Source organism: Streptopelia decaocto, assembly GCF_964273445.1.
Source record: "Streptopelia decaocto genome assembly, chromosome: 6".
NCBI lineage: Eukaryota > Metazoa > Chordata > Aves > Columbiformes > Columbidae > Streptopelia > Streptopelia decaocto.
The window spans coordinates 44,248,078-44,265,947 of NC_138660.1; the positions used below are offsets into that span (position 1 = coordinate 44,248,078).

Below are 17,870 nucleotides of genomic sequence, written 5' to 3' on the forward strand. Positions count from 1 at the left end.
AGAATTTATCAATTGTATCTGTATAAATTATTTTAATAACCAGGATATTTTCAATTCAACAAGCAGTATTCAGGAATACACAGAAAAGTATTCAGCATTTGAAAATTCTCTGTGCAAATACTTATGGAAACTATCTTCATTTATGCTTCATCAATACTGTAATCATCTTCATCCTGCTGAAATGTTCAAATGCCCAGTTCTTACTTAAACAACATATGCATTGAAAGCTTCTTAAAAAAAAAAAAAACACAAAAAACAAAAAAAAACAAAACAAAACAAAAAAAACCCAACACAACCCCAAACAATACAACATCCCTAAACTCCATACTTTCCCCACAGCTACAACCAAAAGATGTCAGGATAAAAAAGCATACATGTGAACAGCTCTGATAGTCTGATCCACAGTCAAATGTCCTTTTCACTAAACAGCATACAAAGCATAATGAATACTTTTAAGTACTTGAATAATTTTCTTGATTACAGCTACTTTCTAAAATCTAGCTTAAAACTGCCAGGTTTGCTAGCAGTTTTTGAAATAGTTATTTCATTTTCTTTGAATTTACTGCTGTATTTAAGTTTTCAATGCAACTTGGATCATAAGAAATGTCTCCTGTTTCAACAGTTATAATCTGAATCATCATCAATTAACCAGCCAAGCTACAAAATGCTGACTCCTTTATTTCCACCACCATTGTAATTTCCATCTTAGAGGAGGAATTTAGCTGAACACAAGAAATACATTTCTGTCATAAAAGGCTATAGACTACTACAAGAACAACCACCAGTTTAAAACTTTTAACGCCTAGACAATTTTGAGAACTTCACGTCTGCATTTTCAAAACCAGGAAGTACTATATAGAGAGAGAGAAAGAGAGAGAGAAAGAGAAGATCAACTAAGTAACAATTAAAAAAAAAGCTGTCACTGTCCACAGGAACCATGTCTAGTCACGTTTTCAGTCAGTCAGTCAGTCGAGGGTCATGTCATTATTTAGTTTCTGTAGAAAAAACACAAGTACAAAAATAGTATCAAAAAGCAACATACCTATTTTTATTTTAAAATATGCATATTTTAAAATATAAATTGTTACAACAGCATATAAGGCTTTTAGAATACTTAAAAGTATATTAATAAAATTTCATATATGCTTATCTAGCTTTTAAAGTATCCTTTCTTCTGAGCAGTGTGTGAAAGCCAGCAATTTTTCTGAAGTGTACAGTTTATACAAGATAGAGTTAATTTTCTTATTTATTTGTACTTCAACTATGACATAACTCCTTGTTTTAAAACATTTTTGCATAGAAATAAATAATTATAAATATGCATGTTAAACATCAGAATTTTAGTAAAGTTTTAACTAAAAATGGAATGCAAATCGAATCAGTGATGCAGGACTTTTTCAGGACAAACATAATACAAGACAATAACCAAGTATTTCATGACAGAATGTTTTTCAACTTAGTAAGTAACTAAATAATTATTTAGAAGCAACACCAAACATTTCCAGAGGAGGGTAAAGATGCAATTAATGGGTTAAAACCAATCAGTGATGATTATTAAGAGCCACAGAATCCAGCCTTAGATATCTGTGTTTTGCATTTTTAATATAGTGCTAGTTACAAGCTCTGCTTCCTAAGGACTACTTGAAAGCTTCATGAAAAATGTTTGGGATCGTTGGTTGGTTGATTTTGGTAGTTTGTTCTGTTTGTTTGTGGGTTTGCTTGCGTTTTTTTGGGGAATAGAATTACTAGGTTGCAATGAAGGAATTAATCGGAATTCCACAATACATTCTTCTGAAAGACACCAAATTATTTCCTTTCTCTCCTGTTCTCAAGTGATATAATTTACACAACAGGCAACAGACAAATGCAGAAAGGTTCTCAGGAAATACTGAAAGCAATGAAAAAACCTGAGAATACAGCACAAGCTGATGAACACCAAGAGTATTAAAATGGTTCCTGCTTTTAGCAACTGCCTAGAGACACCATGGTTGCCTTCTCAAGCCTGCACTGACTCAAAGCAAGGCAGTTTAAAGTGATTATTTCAAGCATTAATACTTAGCATAAGAGGTGAGAACCTCACCCAAAAAAAAAAAAAAACCCTTATGTTAGAACTTGAAGTAGTTAAGAGAATCTTATTAGTCTGTACTTCCATCATTTCTCTGATATGTTTAACTACTCATATAAACAACTGAATTTTCATTTATTTGTAGGAGAGCCAGAGCCTGCAAAATTCATTAGATGGATTAGTTTAGATTATTAATACATACATACTCAAATTCTCCTGATAAACAAAGGTGGTTATAAGATAAACTGTTGTTATGATCAGAAGTTTACATTTCAAGAGCCTTATCAGTAGCACATTACCCTACAGCATTTTAACAAAACAATTTCGTAAATTATATTTTAAAATATTTACATAATAAAAATATTATTGGAGAAAAAACTCCAAAAAGTCTTAAGAACTGCATCAAAATCATAAACATTATATTTAAATTCAGTTCAATTGACTAATTCAATTTATTTTCATTCAGATTCTATTGAATTCACACATCTTATCATGGATTTTAATCAGAGAACCTTGTAAAGAAAAGTCTGTTGCAGAAATCCAAACACTTTGTTACAGAAAAAAGGCAAGCAATACAACAGGACTTCAGAAAGGATTTCATATTTTTTAAGAGGTAATGACTTTCTGAAGGATAAATCATCTTTCTAATTTTGGATGCATATTGTACCCACACTTTTCTCCTAAGAAGTAGTTAGAATAGACTTGCTATTATGTTAGGCTTTACATCATAGTTTTTCCTGTAGTGACCAAGAGGCTGGCCTTTCATTATGGGAAATAAAACTCACATTAAAAACAAAAAGAAACACCTTTGTACAAAGAAAAGAGTACAAGTTACTTAAAGTTGCATTCACCAGAACAGCTGATTAAAAAAAGTTTCAAATGAGTTTTAGCTACAATTCAATACAGAAAAAGAATGCTAAATTTTTTATTTTTTTTTTTAAAGCAAGTTGCACATAAAGACTAAGGCCACCTTTAGGAACTGCTGCTTATCAAAAGAACAACATGAAAGTCCTTTGGACAAAAGGAGGAAAAGAACACTGTGGGCAGAATCTTTTATTATCTTTGCAACTTCCAGGTCACAAAGAGCATCTATACATAAAAAGGTACAAAGAGAGAAGCTTAGAAGCAAAATATTGATGTGAAGAGCATCAGGATTTCATGTGATGTTTTCTGAACGAGATAATGCAAAATTGCATGTCCCCTATGAACATAATATGGTTACTGAAATTATTTGGAAGCCACAGTAATATTTGGGAGTTATTCTGTAGAAAACAGGGCTTAGCTTTTTCTACCCCAACTATATTTCACGTTTGGCAATAGCCCTAACGATTAAAAAACACAAAACCATAATTTGAATCAAACCAATGTTTTAAAAGAACACGTGAATTTTGGTCCCTGAACTCTATAAAACCTCTCTAGAAGCTCAGCCAGCTTTCAGCACCATCAGCACCAACTAATAAATTTTCAAACTAATTATCTTAAACATACACCTCAATCCCACCACAACAGGCTCCACAACATTTTTACTAATACACATTTCAGCTACATCCGATTTCTGAGAATCCAAATGAACCAAATATCCAAAACCTTTGGTTTCACCTGGCAACCTTCCCTGTGTTTCCCATATCCATTTGTATTTATTCCTTCCCTCCTCTGCCCTTGAAGGACTAAACTCTGCATCTTTATCCAACACCAGTGTGAGGGATGGTGTTTTTAATGAAAGAAAGACACACAGAGGCTGATCTCAGTTCTATTGTTTATTTGTACATACTCTCTTCAATGTTAACTGATAACTCTTACGTACATAAAGTGAACATTTCTATGAATGTCCAGACTGATGTTAATCAACTGGTTCATATTTGTTCAAAAATTATAAAAAATAGATTTGTACTAAAATAAAGTGTACATATGCATATATAAGCATACACACCCCCATAAATACACATATATGTATACAAATATATAACAAATAAAATTTCAAGTTGTTAGCTAAAAATAGATTTAAAAGTTTATCATTACATGTTGATATCTAACTTCAAAATACTCCGCCTGTCGCTATTTCAAGTAGTTGAACTCCAGTTTAAGTAACAGCACAGACTGGGTACTCACCCGCTCAGTAAGTTCTCTGACGTTTGTTGGATTCTTCTGTCAACGAGTCCGCCAGCCTGACCTTCAGCCTGACACCATTTACAATCTTGCCGTGTAATGCAGTTATGGCATCACTGGCGCTTGCTCTATCTGCAAATTTTGCATAGGCCACATTTTTTCCAGCCACAAGATAAACTTTTATCAAGTTTCCAAAACGACTGGCGAGGGAAAAAAAAAAAAAAAATAGTTTACAGGTTTTGCCGTAACGTAGATAACAAATCATATATACTTCAGATTGGATAATAGGTAACTGCAAAAACTACATTCTCATATGTATGCTATACTTTCTTGTGCTGCCCTCTTCCAGAATTCCCAATTTTCATATTCCCTTTTCTAGAATTCCAGGCAGGACTAGAAGTAAAACCAGAAGTTTGTAGGCAATGTTTTCTATGGAATATCACAACAGAACCACAAGCACCAGTGATTTATCTAATTTAAAAGAATATGTAAAGCTAATCAATACCATAGTCCCCAAACAGCAAGTGGCATTTAAAAAAAACCCACAAAAAGCAATGACAAAAAGCCACAAAAGAAAAAACAAAAACAAACACACACACACACAAAAAACAACAAACGAACCATAAAGAACATACACACACATAAAACAGCAGATAATTCAGAGGCTAAACTTTAATGAACTTGTTCAGTTATGATTCATCTTCAAAAAGGTCTCACTGAAATGACTCAAAGCAAGGGCTAAAGCTTGAGGGAAACCCCCAGATTTCCAGTCCTCAGGAGATTCCCACAGTTCCTTAAAAAGTGTTTTTAAAAAATAAAGTCCACTTGCTCCATACTGAAGTCATGTAAGTGTCAAGACTAGCATGCATGGCCTTTTTCTTCTCCAGCATCTGATTAAGAAAATCCAGTGTATCAAATAAGTAGTTTTCCACACAGATGCATATTGTTTCCTTCCCCTCCCAGTGCTTTGAAAATACTTCAGCTTTCCAATGATGTATCGCAAATGTCAGCTATTACAAGAAGGAAATGTCTTTTTCTTCATGAGTATACTAAAAATAAATAATACAAAATACTGGAAAACTGATGAACTACAGATTTGTTTTAAAGATGGCAAAAATAGTTTCTCAAATCTTTACTCCTCATAGGGACATAGTGTGAAAGGACAACTGAAACAGTGCCAATAAGATGCAAACCATCAAAATGTCTCAGGACATACCAGAAAAAAAGCCTCCCTATACTTACTTCCTTAAGTTACTGTGGAAATTTATCAAAATACTTAAATTCCTTAAATAAATGTGTAAGAATGCCAAATAAATTAGGCTATAAGACCAGGAAGTACTACACTTATTTGCTAAAAAAACATTTAAGAGACTAGACATTTTACTTCAAATTACATTAACCAGTAATAAAGCTGCTGTACTGATGCCACTGCATTTATATTTCAAGGTGAGTTCCATTACACATTTGTTTGAAAAACCAACTGGTACCTTTGAGCACTTATTGATCACTGTACAAGGTCTTTTCCGGAGTTTTCATGACTTTTTTTTATTTTTTCAGCATTTATTTTAAATATTTAACAGGTTTTTTTTTTTGTTAGAGTCCATATTTGTAAATGGAGTCTTACCAGAACACATCCTCCAATACATTTACAGGTAAAGGATGAGGATGAAAAAGTACGAAAAGCCTTTCCTTCACGGAAGTGTCAGGTGGAACTTTTTTTTTTATTGGTGGAAGTACGGCATCTGTCTGGGGCTGAAGTAACTGTGAGCCAGAAGCTCCGCCAAACACCTGCTGAAATAGGAAAAAAAATGCAAGTATAAATTAATCGATGGGGGGGAAAAAAAATGAGTCATTTTATCTATTTCATGGGTTTTGTTCCCATCACAGGACAGAAACAGGCTCTACCAGTTCACATCTTAAGTCGTTTACTTCGGTTATTTCATTAAATGGGACAATAAATTCAAGTAATGTCAGGCAACTTTACAGGGAATAAAACTGTACAAACCAACAAGAGGTACATCTTAAAAGTGTAGCACCTAAAACAGTTACAGAAGGAAGCGAGCAGTGTTCTTTATTGACATTTCTGAAGTTTCTTACAACAATTCAGAAGAATATTAACAGTATCCATGATATTAACTTACAGGAGGTGTCCTATACGGCTGAACAACTGGATTGCTGTTCCGCAACACTGATGACACCTGTGCCGTTACCAGCTGTGTTGCCATTTTTCTGATAAGGCTGCAAGCAGAAATTATAATAAGCCATTTTTAAAAAAAGAGCCAAGCTACAGTAACCTTAAATTCAGCAAGAGAAAATAAGTTTTAATGCACATCTAAAAGTATCCCTGGAAATCTGTAAACTCATGTAGATAACAAAAAGCACATCGGGCTTTCATGACACTCCAGACATGACCTATGCTTGCTAGCTGCAATTGGCTGAAAACACTCATACATTTCTACACATAAAAAATACAAATATCTTTGGTTTTTTTAATACTCTGGGCGAAAAAAAAAAAAAAACCACTGACTTTACAGAGCCCACTACATTTTGTGAAAGGTACCTAAAAGGCAGAAGGGACAGAAAAATGTCACCTTTGACATGAACTAGATCCCTTCAGGAAGAAAACTAGGTCAAAATATTCACTGCAGGAAAACACCCAGGCTGCTCCAACTTGCAATGGGCATTGAAATCACAGGAACAGATCAGAGATGGTCTAAGTAAAACCTGATCATCCCCATATGGTGGGGATACCAGATGCTCAGCACTCAGTTTTACTCTTACATACCTGCTTCACAAGGCTACTATTTGCAGTACTACAAACACAACCAAGAGATCAAGCAGATAAATCTGGTTTTAATAGAAAAACCTCAACAAAAAACACATTCCAGCCTTGCTACATATTACAAGAGACATTCACAATAGTTCTTGCCAACTCCAAGATTTTCCAATATATCTGAAGAATATACATTTTAATCTTACCTTTACAAAAGACTAGCAAGTTTCAAAAAGCTAATTCTAAACCATTCGAAAAACAAAAAACAACTGCCAAACCACCTACATTTCAGAAAATACTATGAGTATGAAATAAGTTCACAGTGACATTGCTGTTACTTGTGTTAAAAGCATTTATTTATTTTAAACTTTGCTCTCCAGAACACAACTTAAATATTGCTATCTCTACATACTGGTACTTACTCTGAGCTATCATTCCCATCTTCTAGGAAAGTTACAGTTAATCGATTTCCAGGTGGATACTCAAAACCATGTAGTTTATACTTAGCATATATAGCTGATGCAGCAGTACTGTACTGAATCACAGCATACCCTACAAATACAGTGCACACAGTTTCAGCATGATGCAGGTAAATCCAAAGAACAAACTACTCTCATTTAAAGCAATATGATTAAACCACACATTTGTCAGGCATGATACAAAATTCTTAAGTCTTTTACCACAGATATATGACTTAATGGCAACATTAGTATTATTTGTGTAGAAAGCTTCAGTGGAATTAACTAGTGACAGATCAACTATATTTATGCTATCTTGAAAAGCTGATAATAAAGCCACACAAGTAAAAACATTTCTTCCCTAACCCTGATTTAGAAACAAAAATATACAGTTTCACTTTAAAATGCAATTATCCCACCAATAGTGAATCTCAAGTACTAAAGTTAAATTTTAGCTCTCTGAATCATTTCCATTTCAAGCTTCTTGAAGAAGAGAGCTCCTCCACATTTTTCCTCAACAACATCAAAACAAGCCTGAAACCAAAAAAAAAAAAAAAATCTTTCCAATACAAAACATTATTTGTTTTGGAATGATCTATTTGCATTTACTTATGTCAGTTTCTACACACAGACACAACTTATTTCAAGATGAAAACTCAGAAGACCTGTTCAGAGAACATTAAAACTAGACGCCTAGTAATGTTCAAACTTCTTTTATTCTGACCAAAGCTATTAACTTAATTTGACCAAAGAACACTTCTCATGGTTTTGATTCTGTCCTCAAGATTCTATTATCTGAAAACAAAGGTATTTAAGGCCACCTGTAAACAGGGGTTCAAACAAAACTGAATTCTTGAGTTTATGCATCAGTGATAGCAGCAGCCATTGATACACAAAACATTAATTCTTTCCAACAAGTGTACCGTTATTTTGCAATACAAATGAACTGAAGTACAATTAAGATGCATTCCCTTCACAAAATCAAAAATTTTGTACCTTTACTTACCACTATTTGTATGAGGATCGCGCTGAACATCACAATACTCCAGTCCTGGGACTAGGTCAAAGAGGGCGAACAGCTGCTCTTGGATAAAGGGAAGCCGCGATAACACTGACAGACGTTTGGAGACTGACTCTTGAATTCTGCTCTCGTTTTTTTCAAAACTACAAAACTCTGGCTGCCCACCTCAATAATCAACATTAAAATGAATAATTTGAATCATCACACTAGCATGCCTTCATTTCATACATATTTTTCATTCAACTTTTAAAAGCAATCTAGGTCAACCATATACTAAAGGTAACATATTTATATCACCAATCCAAGTCACAAATAATGGGCCAACTAGAGCAAAGCAAGCCATAAAAATATTGAAACAAAATACCCGACTTGTTTCTAACTCCAACACCCAATCTACTCTTTTACTACTTAAGCATTCATGTAAGCCTCTGTTAGCTTCCCTTTTACCAAACTGCATTCTTACTTTGTGACCATATTCATGGCTACAAATCATTTTTAGTATAAAAAGCTGTGACTTACAAAATGGAAGCGTATTTCCTCTAATGTCTTGCCTCATGTTATTACAGTAATAATCGTGTTCAAAAGACTCTGATGACTTATTTTTAGGTTCAGCCAAAATGGCCCTGAAGCCTGAAAGAAATAACCACACATATTATAACACCTCAATGCATGTGAATTACCTGACTGGATCTGCATTCTTCAAGTACTGTATTTAAAAGCATATTCTTCAGAAAACTCAGTAAGTGCTGGCTTTAGGAAAATAACTAATCTGTAACTGTTGAAGTCTGACATAATAATTGTACGAAAGTTCCACACAGAACTACTCCTAGTCACAAACCAGACACTGCTACTTGCTGTGAGGGTGACGGAGCACAGGTTGCCCAGGGAGGCTGTGGAGTCTCCATCCTTGGAGATATTCAAAAGCCACCTGGGCACAGTTCTGGGCAACTCTGGTAACTCTGCTTGAGCAGGGAGGCCGGGCAGAACAACCACCAGAGGTGACCTTCCAACCTCAGCCATTCGGCGATACTCGGCAGGATTCAGAGATACTCCAGAGGCAAACATCTGAACTTACATGCTGTAACAACAGTTTATGTAGGTTTTGTACTGGTCTAGATTTTGCTTTTATGAAAGAATTAGGTATTACCCTCATGATATCCAAATAACTTCATTTTATCTTCACAGCAGAAAAGAAATAAATTTTAACTGCTACATAATCTCAGACTTGTACTCCTATGCAACAATTGTCACAAATATCATTTTTGTAGAACCACTTATGACAGATATGATGTAGAATTATTACGTGTATTAATGGGAGGGGGAAAAAGCACATGTGTAACCACAACAGAATCTCCATGGATTATTAGATATGTTTTTCTATATAAACTCATTTTATATCAAATATATGACTAAAAATGCATATTCCCAGGGATACAGTACAATGAGGTTTTCCTGTGTTTGAAGCCTACATTACAGACCAATAACAACACATGAATATCCATTTCAAAACTCTTTTCACTGATTTTACTTGCAGGTTGGTCCTGCAAGAATATAATCAGGTGTTTATTCTCAATTAATGTTAATAATACTGGTTTTTATTTGCAATATAACTTTGTCTCAAGATGTGCTTACATCATAAATAATTTACCTGCAAACAAAACTAAAAATTCAAAGTACATCAACAATAATACACACTTATTGTGAAAAATCTGAAATAATTCAGTGAGATTCTTACTTCGGTCACACTCTTCAATTGCTCGGGCAGCTTGCGATGGTTTTAGATACCTCACGTAGCCCAAACCTTTACTTTCTCCAGTAGTCTTGTTTTTAATAATGCTGCAATATTCAATGTCTCCATACATCTAGAACAATTAATAAGGGTATTAATTTACAATATTTGAAATGCACTAAAGTTCCACGTGTTAAACCCTTCTAGAAAAACTAAAGAAGAAAAAGCCAATTTCAAGTAACAATGAAGCAACAACAAATCAGTACCTTAAATTTCTCTCGCAGATCTTCCTCCGTATAGGTTTTTGGTATCATAACAAAGATTCGTGTAAGCTCCTCATCTTCAACATCTCGGTGGCTTCCAGAAGCTCTTGACTGTGCGATAAATACCTAATGAAATAATTACAAAGACATAAATTACTGGAGAAAGGGTCTTACCTGTATTTAAAAAAAAAACAAAACAAAACATTTCTGATCACAGATGCATCTATGACAAGAGACCTACAAATACAATACACCTCAAATGGTTTCTCAAACAGGACAGGGGCCAGCAGAAGTTCTCACTGGAGGTAATGAAGAACTGTCAGGAATTCCAAAGCCTGATTCAGCAGCACTGGCAATGTCGCAGGTGGCATAAGAGGTAGCAACAAATGCAATACTGCAACAGGCCTAATATAGCCGTAGCAACAAAAAATAAGCAAGCAAACAGAAAAGCCCAGCAGCTTAATGAAACCTTGCTGCTGCAGATCACTGCTCAGCTGGGCTAAAGTCTGCACATCTAGTGCTCTACGAAGGATCACAACCTCACATATGTAACTGTTAAAATCTTTTTTTATTACTGAAACAGATTTCTTCTCAAAAGTGCACCACAGAAGACAACCACACACACACAAAAACAAACAGACAAACAACAAAAACTAATCAGAAAAAAACAAGCAATTAAGAGAAACACAAACAACCTTTAAAGTAAGCCTCTGACACAAAAGTAGTAACTGATTCCGCAAAGCTCTTAAATTATTTTTCTAATGGCCATGCAAGGGAGTAAGAAATACAGCTCTGATCTCTTGGCTTCTAATGGCAAGTTCTTCAGAAAAGGTTTTACTGACTCAATTGCTTTTTCAAATGAAACACACGGAACCTTTTTTCACTGTTTAAAGTGATTGATATCTTCTCAGTACTTGAGTAATACAAAAACAACTCAAAAGGTTGAAAGGTAACAGTGAGAAAAAAATAATTTGAAAAAAACCTGTGCACAAAATACAAATCCAATATAAAATATTATTGAAAGCCAGCTCTATTTATCCATGTGGATCTTGTTTACAACACTCAAAATCTGCTGTCTTAGAATATTTCAGAGATGCCCTCGAGATTAAAAAAAAACACACACAAAAACAAAATAAAAAAAAAAAAACACACACACACAAAAACCACCAACAACCGTCCCCCCAAAAAAACACAAATCCACACAACAGAAAACACAACAAACCCCACACCAAACACTAACAAAGGAAAAGCTAGTTTCCAGGTTCTACGTTTTCCACAGGCTTGTTGCAGCTTATCCCACGCGTGGGAACGTCAGGCAAAGGTGGGACGAGCCCGCACGCCCGCAACCGAACCGCCCTGCTCTGACCCAACAAGTGGCATCACCAGCCGTATGTGCGGCGAGCAGGCCCCGAGGAGCGGGCCCCGAGGAGCGGGCCCCGAGGAGCGGGCCCCGAGGAGCGGGCCCCGAGGAGCGGGCCCCGAGGAGCGGGCCCCGAGGAGCGGGCCCCGAGGAGCGGGCCCCGAGGAGCGGGCCCCGAGGAGCGGGCCCCGAGGAGCGGGCCCCGAGGAGCGGGCCTGGGCTCCCCGCGGCAGCTCGCCGCCAAGCGAGGCCGCCGGCTCGCTTCGGGCTTTCAGGGGCTGCTCCCGGCGGGCCTCCGCCACCGGCCGTCTCGCAGCCCGGCCCCGCCGAAGGGCTCCCCGCTGCCCCCGCGTAGGTCAGCGCTGCCTACAAGCGACAAGATCCGGGCGCGGCGGCCGAGGCCTGCCGCCCTCCGCGGCCGCCATGCTGGGAATGGAGCGGGGCCGCCACCCCGCGGTGGTACCTTGATGGGCTTGGTGTCGGGGGCCAGGCTGCGGCCGTGCATCTCCTCCATGGCCTTGCAGGCCTGCGAGCTGCGGGCGAACTTGATGAAGGCGATGCCGCGGGACTCATTGGTGCGCTTGTCACGCAGCAGCCAGATGTTCTGGATGTCCCCGAAGGGCGAGAAGCGCTCCCGGATCAGCGCCTCCCCGGTGTCCTTGCCCAGCACCACGAAGATGCGGCTGTTGGGCGGCTCATCCAGGCACTCGGCCGACAAACGGAAACCGCTGCTCTCCTCCATAGCGAGGCCGCTGGGGACCACTGGCTTTTCTCAGAGGCCGGCGGGGAACGATCGCAACCCACTTTCCGCCGGGGAAACGACGTATCCTCCGCCTCTTCCGCCGCGCCCCACCCGCCTCTCCGCCCCTAATCAGGGCCGAGGCTTCGCTGGCTGTGGGAGGTTGGGAGGGTGTGTGTGGCCTGCTCCATGCCGGACTTCAGCGGCTGGCCTGCGGGTGGGGCAGCGTCGCTTTTGGCTGGGCTGTGCGGTGTAACCTGGAGGGCTGGTACCCAGGAGAGGCGCCCCCGGGCTCCCCGCCGCCCCGGCAGTGCCCGGCCCTCGCCGGGCTCCTGAGCCGTGTCGCAGGCACCGAGCGGGCGGAACTTCCGGAGGCCGGCGGGGCCAAACCCCGCCCGGGCAGGGACACCTGCAGCCGGCTGTCCTGGGCCGTGACCAACAGCTTTTGAATGTCTCCAGGGTGGGAGATACCACAACATCTCTAGGCAACCTGTGTCAGTGCTCGGTCACCCTCACAATGAAAAAGTGTTTCCTGACGTTCAGACAGAACGTCCTGTGTTTCAGTTTGTGCCTATTGCCTCTGGTCCTGTCCCTGGGCACCACTGAGAAGAGTCTGTATCTGTCTTCTTCATTCCCTCCATTCAGCTGTTTATATGTACTGATAACATGGATGCTGAGCCTTCTCTGAGCTAAAGAGTCCCAGCTTTATAAGTCTTTCCTAATGGAAAAGATGCTGCAGTTCCTTAGTCATCTTAGTAGCCCTTCACTGCCCTCTCTCCAGTGTACTGTGCAGAGTACAATACTCCAGGTGTGGCCTCACCAGTCCTGAGCAGAGGGAAAGGGTCACCTCCCTTGTCCTATTGGTGTCACTCCCGATGTAGCCAAGGATACCAGCAGCTTTCTTTGCCACAAAGGCATGTTGCTGGCTCATATTCAACTTGGTGTCCACCATGATACTCAAGTCCTTTCTGCAAAGCCACTTTCAGCTGGTCAGACCCCAGCAGGTACTGGTGCATGGGGTTGTTCCCAGGTGCAGGACTTTGCACTTCCCATTCTTGAACTTCTTGATGCTCCTGTCAGAACATTCTCCAGCCTGTTGGGTCTTTATTCAGAAATGTTCTCAGTGCCATACAGTTGAAAGAGGTGGAAAGCACAAACAGGACCAAATCTTTGAGGTATATTTGGCAGCAGAACAGGACAGGCTGCAGGATTTTCTTACTCGGAGGCAAACAAGAACAAAAATAAAACTAACAGGTGACATGGATGAGGTGCAGTGTTGGAAGGAAAAAAAACCCTTTTTCTTTAGAGGTACAATAGAAAGCCTTACGCACAAGGAGTTACTCTCGCAACTGTTTACTTTGCATTACTACAGATGAATCTAAAGTATAGTTTCAGAAACAAAAATGCTCAGTCCCTATATTAAAAAGAAACGTTACCAACATTTAGCACACCAGGTCAGAGGTATATAGCTTCCCCAGAACTTTGTAGTATCAGTGGGCAGATTTTCGCTTCTGTTTCTTAAGAGCGCTTTTAGATTTGTTTGCTGGTCACTACCCTCTACTGGCATCATGGTGTGCTGCAGTTGTTTTGCTCGGAACACTTGACCAAACACCATCACCTACACGTAAGCTATGACTTATCTTGTGGTTTTCAGTCACTCTTGAAAAGCAATGGAAATAAATAAAAATATAAATAAATAAAAATTGAAAGTAATTCTGTGTGGGTTTCATTGTATTTATTTATATTATTTGTATATAAATTATATTATTTGATTCAAGCTATTAATTACAAATACAGTCCTTTTTTTCTGGTTACTAAGGTGCTTTAGAATTGGCTGGCTTTATTTTTCTGTGATTTCTAGGAAATGTTTTGTGATTTTGACTTTACACTGGGACTTCCTTCATACAAAACATTGTCAGCATCTATTAACTATTTTTTCTCATTATAAACCTAGTGAACATATCATACAGACATTAGTAAAAGTTTTTAAAAGATCACCATCAAAGTGATATCTAAATCCACTTTAGGCAATGGGAAGTGATAAGTCCAGAGGACAGAAGAGAAACTCAGACATGTTGTTACAGGTATTTCAGTGGTCTTCAGTACAATGGTAGGCTTCTGTTGACAGAAACAGGTTTTAGAAGGGTTTGAATGAAACACCAATGTTTTTTCAACTTCTGTCTAGAAATTCCAGGAACCGGCCATTGACAACCCTTTTTCTGATGCCCTTCAATGGAGCACAGCCTTGAGGAATTTCATGTCAACCTGTGGATGCTCATTTTCAACAACTGGATACTGGAATTACAAAGATACTTACATGGTTTAGAAATAATAAGTAGTTGTATGTGAAATGGTGCAAAGAATTGTAACTCTTCATGATGCAAAAAGGATTTATGGCTGAGTTATAAAAGTGACACAAAGACAATGTATACCTTGTGCGATTTATATTATGTATCATTTCTAGTCACATTCCTCTTGGATTCTAGGCACATTATGTTCAGGAACACCACACATTTGACTTGAGACTATCAATATTTTCATAAATATATGATGTTAGGCCAGCCTTGTTGTGTACACATAGGCAGGCATGTCGCAAGAAGAGCCAGAGGCCATGAATGCATTGCAAAGAGCAAGTTCCATTTTAGTTACCTCTCTACTGGAGGATCTCTGAAGTAGCACGTAAGCTCCCAGGCAGAGGTGACACAAGCAGGGATGCAGGCGCTGGTAAGTTCAGCCCTGCTGGAAGATGGCTGGGCCTGCTGAGCTCGCCTGTATTTCAAGGCTTCAGGCAGTCACAGGCTTCCACTCTTTCTCACAACAAAGCAGGAATTTCAGACATAGTGATAAGGTGCCTAGAGTTTCTCACAGGTCTATTTTATCTAACAGAGAGGTACTACTCATCAAGCACACAAGGTCAGTAAAACGATTAGTGTGATGTATGTGCTTTTTCTACAGACAGGGGCAAGTCACTTGAGCATATTTACATTTAACTAATCTCACCAAATCTTCTGCTATATCCCCATACACTTGTATTTTATTATGGCTTTTGTTTTTCAGGAATTGTCTGCAATGAAAATACACATTTCCTAGAAAACACAGAAAAATAAAACCAGCTAATTCTAAAGCACCTTAGTACACCAGGAAAAGGTACTGTATTTGTAATTAACAGCTTGAATCAAGTAATACGTTCCTGGTAGAAACATGATTTTTGCTGGAATGAAAAAGCAGAATGAAAGAGCTGATCTCATTGCATACTTGAAAAAGGCAACTTCATGAAACATTGCTGCAGCAGCTGTAATGTCCATGAAAAAATTTTTGAATCTTGATTAGCTCTTACGTCAAGTTTTACTATTTTGATGTTAATTATTCATTAGGGACTGACCTTGGCAAAATCAAATAAGGTTATGTTTTAGGATGCATACCTAATAAACAGCATTGGGAGGTAAGTATTATTTGTATCGTTATATATTTCATAGACCTTTGTGGACTGTGCTATAGAAGTACTCACTGGAACTCTTATTATTCAGTTGTGGCTAGGTAAATAGGAAAGTGCCTATAAGTATTAGGACTGACAACTAAATGAAGTTTTTCTTTTAGAAAAAAAAAATCCTCAGCATTATTATCTGGAAAGAAATGTATGTAGAGAATCGAATCGAATCGAATCAAATAGAATAGAATAGATCCTTCAATTAAAAGAACACTATAAGAAGATGATGGAAGTGGAATATCCAGAATATCAGATATTTTCAGGGGACAAGTAACCTTTCTGTAGTGATGTTGCCCTAAAAGAATCTTGAGGAGATACCTGAATAACCATGACCTTTTTGGTTTAAAAATATAATCCTACTCACTGTATAGTTAGTGAACCTTTGTGTATTAAAACAACATAATCTACTTTGTCATCTTTGAGAGTATATATATATATGTATATATTATGGTATCCTTATCTCTTAACATGTACAATGAATGAGGACTAACTAGCTCAAACAATTTATTAGTAGATATTTTCAGCAAGGGTAGAGGATCAATGAAGGTGATTAAAGTCCTCCTAAAACCTCCTCCTGAACCTCTACCATTAAAATTCTGATTTTCAATTTAATTCTCTGTTTACACAAACACAATAGAGTAAAACATACTTAAATCAAGCAAGGTTTCCTTATGTCAGTACAGAAAGGAGCATTAATACAAAACTTGCTAACTTGCTATAGTGTCTATTTCCAGGTTCTCATTTTATTGGTATTATTCCAATACTTGCACACTGGGGGCTTTAACTGATTGTCTTACAGTGCTCCATAAAGCTGAACTGCTGTTTTTAAGTAAGGGAGAAAATGAGAGTTGGGTAGGAAGTTCTGCGATGCAATTGGATAAGTACCTGATTTGTTTTTTCTTTTGTGCTGTAGCTGTAAGTTACTTCCCCCTCTCAGCTTAATAGTTGGAACCTGTTCTGTTGACTGTTCAGACAATTAAAGCATTTGCCTGAATGACAAAAATTTTCTGAGTGCTTTTCTTAACTGCATTTTGAAGAGTGATTTGCCACTGCCTTTCTGAACAGAGCAACACACTCCGCCTGAGAAATGCATTGACATTTCTCCTTGTGATTCTCGTGGAGTGTCCCTGTGTGTTCATACCCGAAGAGACCAGGTGCAACTGGCTAAAGCCTGCCTTGCTGTCTGAGCTGGTGCTGTGCATCCACACTGACAACAGATGCAGCATACATAAGATGCATTAGATATAAGCTGCCTGCACCTCACTGCAGCATACCTGTAGAATTATGAAGGCAGCACAATCTCATGGAGCTGATAAAATCCATCTGCCTTTTGGGCCCTCCCATGAAAGGATAAAACTAAAACCCACACATGGTGCTGGAGCCCAGCATACGGTGTGCTGGTTTACTCACCCTGTAAATAGATATGTTTTGATGTGTCCCAGAACCCCAACAGACCCAAATTTTCTCCTACAATCCACTGGTGCACACCAGGCCAGCTTTCTGAGGCAGGTTTTACCACTACAGGATGTCAAAAGCCTGTGCAAATTACAGGCTAGAAAAACAACTTTGATCATCTTTGTTACATTTTATCTTTAAAAGAGAGGATTATAGCTTATACAGAGATTTCAGGCTGCAGAGTTCTTTACAATTAAGGTGTTACAGTAACTTGTTCACTACCTATTTTAGGCAATGGAGACAACTGTGTTTTTACTTTCTTCAGTCTTGACTCTCCTATTCAAGAGATCGTCAGTATGTGGGTTTTTGCCATAACCAAAGCCTGTGCATAAAATCCCCAGCAAATAAATTTAGGATGCCAGAAGACTGAGTAAATGGTAAGGGAAGACCTTGTTTATACCTAAGCTAATGGAA

General features: G+C 38.3%; 1 protein-coding gene across 2 annotated transcripts; it reads right to left on the reverse strand.

Moving 5' to 3' along the window:
• Positions 1–658: 658 nt before the first annotated feature.
• On the reverse strand, positions 659–12,813 carry RBM45 (RNA binding motif protein 45). 2 transcript variants are annotated; one of them, XM_082056629.1, is made up of 10 exons: positions 12,239–12,813; positions 10,419–10,541; positions 10,159–10,285; positions 8,943–9,053; positions 8,409–8,588; positions 7,367–7,496; positions 6,313–6,409; positions 5,796–5,959; positions 4,175–4,371; positions 659–995 (listed from the first exon to the last, which is right to left on the reverse strand). In XM_082056629.1, the coding sequence occupies exons 1-9, from the start codon at positions 12,515–12,517 to the stop codon at positions 4,179–4,181; spliced, it is 1,404 nt and encodes a 467-aa protein (XP_081912755.1). In that variant the 5' UTR covers positions 12,518–12,813; the 3' UTR covers positions 659–995; positions 4,175–4,178. The 2 variants fall into 2 exon arrangements, with proteins under 2 accessions (XP_081912755.1, XP_081912754.1); XM_082056628.1 differs by having other exon boundaries at positions 5,796–5,962; positions 12,239–12,806.
• Between the last annotated feature and the right edge of the window lie 5,057 nt (positions 12,814–17,870).